Consider the following 6,739-nt stretch of genomic DNA (forward strand, 5'->3'; position numbering starts at 1 on the left):
ATTTTGAGACACTTATATGTCTTCAACTAAAACATCTTAAGTGTTTCACCCTGGTTCTGTGATGTGAATAAATTCACATTTCGAAAGTATACTAATTTTCGTTATTTATCAACGTGTTTCTTTTATTTAAAGAAGATTTTTTAGTGATTAATATAATTTATTTAAATTACTTTAATTTTAATTTAGTTTTATAGTTAAATTAATAAAAATTAACAAAATTGCAACTCCAATGATATTAAAAAGAGTGACTGTAGCTCCAACTTTTATGTGTGAGTATTTAAGGTACTATATTTCATTTCAAAATGTAAGTTCACCCTTCTATTCGCTTTTTACATTGTCAATGATTATTTTCTATTTTGACATTTTTAAGAAGAAAAAAAATACATTCGACTTTTCCCACAATGTCTTTTTTATGAAAGGAAAATTCAATTGCTATTTATACAAAATGGATAAATTAAAATGTGAAATGTGTTTTTACAAGGGATTGTCTCAAACACTTCTCAGGAAACATATTTTAAATTGTCACCGACACAATCCTCTGTTCAAAATAACTTGTCAGTGTGGAGAAACATATCGAAATTATGAAACATTTAGAAAACACAACTACAGAACACATAATGCAACATTCGATAAAGAGGAAAATGAGCCTTTTCATTTCCCAACAGCTGCTTTCAATGATATTAGTGATAATGTTCAAAAATCACAACAATTTGAAGGTGAGTAAACATAACCTCACATGTCACTAAATTTTCGAAAGTACAAATAACGCAGGCTACGCACTCATCTACTGAAACCTACTATTTACTACTTTTTTTAAATTTTGCTACTATTTAGATACTTTTTTATATTTATGACACTAAAAGCTAATTTTTTCTTTATTTTTGAGGGAAATTTGCATTAATTTAAATACGCTAACAGTTGAAATAAAAAAAAATTTTTTAAATTGTAATAAAATTCTTTGAAACGATTCGATTATTCTCAAAAAAATTTCGAAAATCAATGATTTTCAATATCTATATCATTTTAATAAAAATCCAGGCAAAAATACAATTATTTTCGCATAAATAATAAAATGCTTCTCAGAAATTCAATTATTGTTTTAAAAATTGATAAATTCTTTCTTTAATTCTTTAATTTCTTCACATTTATTCAATTATTGTCCCCAATAATAAAATTTTTCACGAGAATTTAATTATTTAAAAAGAATTAAATAAAATTCTTCTGAAGAATTTAATTATTTTTATAAATAATAAAATTCTTCTCAGAAATTGAATTATTTTTAATTAAATTCTTTCTAAGAAATAAATTTTGAGAAACATTTAATTATTCAATATATTATTTACTTTTTTTATTTAAATAGTTGAATTTCAGTTGAACTTTATAATAAGAACTGATCTAAAAAGAATTTCGTTGAAATTTTAGATAATAATTGAATATTAAAAGCGTTATAGTACGATTTTTTTTTTGAAAAAACTATAATAGCATTTAAATTGTTACTTTGAAAAATTATTATTTTATTTTTTTTAATTCCTGTGAAGAATTTAAATTAAATTTTATTAAATACTTTATTTATTTACTTTTAAAAACAATTGTATTTTTTAGGATAAAAATTTAGAAAATAATTTAATTTTTTAAAAATTTAGAATTAAAGTTCTTAGCAGGATTATAATAAAAATAAATATTTTTAATTGAAATCAGGAAACAGTCAGGGAAATACTGAATCGAATTTTTGTGAATCGACTAAAACAATTTTCTTTTTATGCGCGTTAAAATTAATTTTCGATAGCTACTTTTTTCAGTATTAAAACTACTTTTTGATATTTTTTTAAAATTAATTATTGAGAGTGAAGCCTGAAATAAACGACGATATTTTTGTTATTTTGTTTAATTCGTACTTTGTAAAAAAATATTATTTTGTACATTTAAAAAATAACTCTTGAAGTTAAAAAATGCTAAATTTGACATTACTTTTAACTTATTTTAGAAATTTGAAAAATATTTTTAAAGAAGAATTTCGTTTTTTTAAACATTAAAAATTCTAGTAAAATAACCTCACATTTTTTTGGTCCACACAAATTTCAATAATTTATAAACACACAAAATTTACAAAAAATACATTTTATAGCTCCAGTGACGGAAGAAGTTCAAAATAAAAAAGCTCTGCTGAAAGTGAAATTGCGCGCGGCACAGTTTCTCTTGAACATTCGTGAAAATGGTAAAACTTCTCAGTCAACTATAGAAGAAATTGTGACGGAGATTATAACCCTTTACAATTCTTATTCCGATGATTTATTGGTATGTATAATTTAAATCAGAAAGTGTTTTTCTAAATAAAACGTTAGTAATTACGTTTACATTAAATATTTTTTTTGTATATAATATTAGTTATGTTTTGTTATAGAAAGAAATTGAGAAACACGTCGACCCTGAGACCAATTTAGTTAATTCTAATATAATAAAAAGACTAATTGCACAAAATTCGCAAAATTATTCAGAAAGCTTTTCTGACTTTGCATCGAAAAATAAACTGGATCAATTTTTGGTTGAAGAATTCAAAATGGTGCAGCCTGTGGAAATGAAAATGGGAACGACGTTACGATGGGTAAAAAAAGATTCTCATTCAGATTTGATTGAAAGAAAGGATAATGCCTACATTGTGCCTGTTTTAGACACATTAAAAAATCTATTAAGCAATGATGAAATTCGAGAAAACATTGAAAATAGGATTGAAAAAGATGATGGTACTTATCGCTCGGTATTGGACGGAGAAATTTACAAAGAAAATCCTTTTTTTCGAGAGAATCCTAATGCTTTAGCAATTTTATTTTATTACGACGATTTAACAGTTACCAATCCGCTAGGTGCAAATTGCAAAAAACATAATTTAAGCATGTTTTATTGGTCTCCAGGAAATATTGAACCTCGATTAAGATCCAACAAAAACTCTATTTATTTATACAGTATTGTTAAAACTAATTTCCTAAAAAAATATGGAATTCAAAAGTTCTTAGAACCTCTCGTAAAAGAAATGAATATTCTTCAAACGGAAGGATTGAGAATCAGCGTTGGTAATGAAATAAAAATTTTTAAAGGATCAATATTATTTTCTTCTGGTGACAATCCCGCTTCAGCGTTTTTGGGTGGTTATAAAAGATCCGTTTCTGCTCATTGCTTATGCCGTACGTGTATGGCTACTGAGAGTACGTGGAAGGAAAAATTTAATGAGAGTGAATTCACACTCAGAAATGTGGAAACCCATAATCATCACTTGAGGGCGATAAATGAAGAAAACATCACGAAAAATGAAAAAAATAAAAGAAAAGTTGAATTTGGAATAAATGAACGAAGTCCACTGCTGGACATAAATAATTTGGACGTCACAAAATGTTTACCGCAGGATGGAATGCATGTTCTAATAGAAGGAGTCTGCATCGTGGAAACACAATGTTTGCTGCACTATTTAATTTTCGATAAAGGGCTTTTCACTCTAGACGATCTGAATGAAAGCATCGAAAATTTTAATTTTGATTATTTCGGTGTTAATAAACCAGCTTTAATTTTGATGGAACATCTTAGTCAAGAAAAATCTCTGAAACAAAGCGCATCGCAAATGCTAGGTCTCGTTTTTACTCTACCATTTTTGATTGTGAAGTGGTTAAAGAATGATGACACTTTGGAATCCATGTATTGCCATACACTTTTGTTACAAATAGTGAGCACTTGTTTTGCCTACGAGATATCCTCCGAAACGGTACATTTATTAGAACGAATGATTGAGGTATTTATTTTGCGATTTATTCGTTTATACCCAAATGAAATTGTACCTAAATTTCATTTCTTAATCCATATACCAATGTATATAAGATTATTTGGACCAGCTCGCCAACAATGGTGTTTTAGATTCGAAAGTCAGCATAGTTATTTCAAATCCATGATGCCGGTCATAAGATCATTTAAAAATGCGCCGCTAAGTCTGTCTTATAGATTTCAGTCCAAAATTGCTTTGGAACTAGCGACAGGTTCAGAAAACAAGACTTTTTTGTATAAAGGAGATGAAATTTCGCCAGGAGAAATTTTACTTTTACAAAATTTACCAAATGCTCATTTATTCAAAAGTTACCTCGAAAAAATAAATTGCCTGCTGTCGCTTCAAATAATGCGCTCGCCAAAAATTAAAAGCTATGGAGCAACATATAAGCAAAATTCAATTTTTCTTCTTGATTGTGAAGATGAAACATTGCCCACTTTCGCAAAAATTAAAGACATTTATATTATAAAAGAGAAAATTATGTTTTTATTTAAAGTTTTAGAAACAGTAGAATATGACCGAATTTTGAACGCTTATTGTGTGGCTGAACCAATAAATACTAATGAAGATGTAATTTTATTAGAAAATTTAATTTTTCCTCATTCTATTCCAACGTTCTCACATGATGATAAAACATACGTTACTTTATTATTTCACGAACGCACGGAATTTATTGGATAAAACAAGAAAACAATTAATATTTATAAAATGAAATTTATTATAATATACGACGATTATTATAGTTAGTACAATTTTAATCAACTTTAATTGTTGAATACAGGTCGTAGTTTTATATTGGTTTAAAAATAAAATTTTTTAACAGCTTTAACTGCATATTTTTCCCTTCTTTTAATCAGACTTTAACTATCTAGAAACAATAAGAAAATGAACACCTTGTTTTTTTGGAAAAAATATAACAGCTTTCACTTTAAATGAATGGAATACATTCAATTTATATAACCTAAAATTTTACTTTACTTTAAACAATTTTTTAAATAATATGTCGATTTCTTTTTATTTTTACGAACTTTGATTTGTTTAATAAATTTAATTAATTATGAATTAACAAATCTCTGAACCTTAATTTAAAGTATGTATATTCAATCTACTTTTCATTTTTCTTGTAAATTTGTGAACTGCTGTTTGCTTGTGGTTTTGATTATTTAAAATCTCCTGATCTAGATAAGATAATGTATTAACATAAGCCGACGGATACTTGATGTTCCACGCGAAGTATGACGCAAAAAGTGAAAGAAGAGCCTTTTCAATATTGGGGTTGGAAATTTTAATTCTCACTTCCTTGTCCGCAACTATGAAAGCAGAAACAATTCCGCCGTCTTCTACATAAACGACAAGTCTTGGCGATGACATCTCAGCGCATAGAAGTTCACTTGTACTTCTTTTTTCAGCCTATAGAATAATTTTTGTCACTTTAATTTTGAGCAGAATAATTTTACTATTCACCTGTTTAGAAAATATTTAAAAACCTCCGTTATAGTTATTAAAGGTTCTCTGGCTTTCAAAAATTTTTTCAGAGTTAATTCTTCATGAAGTCGTTTGAAAATTTTAGCTCTGTTCTCATCGGTGTCAGATTCCATTATAAAATGTTGTCCCAAATTTCTCAACAATACTATTTAATTTTGCTAATAATTGTTCTTCATTAGCCTTTGTTAGCAGTAGAAACTCATAAGTAATCTATAAAAAAATAAAGAACACAATAATAATTAAATTCTATTATTCGGATCGGAAAATATATAAATTGAAATTAAATTACCAATTTAAATAAACTCAATTGAGGAAATTTGTTAATAATGTCTCTAATTGTCAAAGAGACTTCACTACTTTCAATGAAAGTTCGTCGCTTCTTTTTTGTAATTTCCATCAATCGCTTTACGTTGTTTGAATCGTCTGTGATTTTACATTTGTTAAGTTCTTGAAACGCATTCTCGACATTTTGAGAGTCTGCAATACAACCTGATGGACTGAAAAAGTAAATTATTAATATTGGAAAATTAATAACTTTCAAAGAAAAAGATTTTAAAATTAAAAATTTTCATAAATTAACATACCCAGCTTCATCGGAAAGGTTAATTTCTGCTTCAGAACAATTATTTAACTATATCGTCTCTTCTGCACTCAATTTTTTTTTAAGCGATAACGACAGTTGCGAATTCTGGCACTAAGCTGAGTTTTAACAATGCCCTGCAAAAAAATTAAATTAATTTACACAAACTTCGAACTAAATAATTAATTTTTAAAAAGTAGCAAAGAGAATCATTAATTTTAGAAAAAAATAATAAAAAGTAGCTATTTAAAGATTAAATTTGACTAAAAAGCACTTATAATCCTGATAATAACATCAATTCTAAATTAATAATTTTTTAAAATAAATTCTTAAATATTTTTACATTTTTATAACAAATTAAAATTTTTAAAGATTTCAATTAAAAAATCGTTTCCAATTTCATTATTTTTAATAATTCATACTGGGATAACACTTTTAATATTCAATTATTATCTGAAATTTAAACTAAAATTAATTTTTAATTCAACTCTTATTAGAACGTTATACGAGAATTCAATTATGATAATACAAAATTAAATACTTGATACAGTAATTGATTATTTTTTAAAATCTAATTTTACTTATAAAATTTTTAAAAACAATTACATTTCTCGAGGAATTTATATAAAATTGTATTACAAATCATTTCAAATAATTTAATTAATATCGCAGGAAAAATTATGGAATTCTTTGGACGAATTTTATTATTTATATGAAAATAATTTAATTTTTATAAACAAATTATAACAACATTTTTGAAAATACTTAATTTCTTTCGAAAAATTTTCTTCAAAATATTGTATTTTAAATAATTGAATAACAGCAAAAAGTTTCATTATTTGTGAAAATAATTTAATTCTGGCGAA

At 25.8% G+C, this 6,739-nt stretch overlaps 2 protein-coding genes across 2 annotated transcripts; one reads left to right on the top strand and one right to left on the bottom strand.

Moving 5' to 3' along the window:
• The first annotated feature begins 331 nt into the window (after positions 1-331).
• LOC122506359 lies at positions 332-4,613 on the top strand. Its single transcript, XM_043618481.1, has 3 exons — positions 332-716; positions 2,126-2,295; positions 2,402-4,613. The coding sequence occupies exons 1-3, from the start codon at positions 341-343 to the stop codon at positions 4,487-4,489; spliced, it is 2,634 nt and encodes an 877-aa protein (XP_043474416.1). The 5' UTR covers positions 332-340; the 3' UTR covers positions 4,490-4,613.
• A 203-nt stretch (positions 4,614-4,816) lies between these two features.
• LOC122506365 lies at positions 4,817-6,006 on the bottom strand. The gene is made up of 4 exons (XM_043618494.1): positions 5,878-6,006; positions 5,583-5,790; positions 5,296-5,503; positions 4,817-5,218 (listed from the first exon to the last, which is right to left on the bottom strand). Exons 3-4 carry the CDS (start codon positions 5,404-5,406, stop codon positions 4,889-4,891), a joined length of 441 nt encoding a protein of 146 aa, XP_043474429.1. The 5' UTR covers positions 5,407-5,503; positions 5,583-5,790; positions 5,878-6,006; the 3' UTR covers positions 4,817-4,888.
• Between the last annotated feature and the right edge of the window lie 733 nt (positions 6,007-6,739).

This window comes from Leptopilina heterotoma, unplaced genomic scaffold (genome assembly GCF_015476425.1).
Source record: "Leptopilina heterotoma isolate Lh14 unplaced genomic scaffold, ASM1547642v1 Lhet_411, whole genome shotgun sequence".
Classification (NCBI taxonomy): domain Eukaryota; kingdom Metazoa; phylum Arthropoda; class Insecta; order Hymenoptera; family Figitidae; genus Leptopilina; species Leptopilina heterotoma.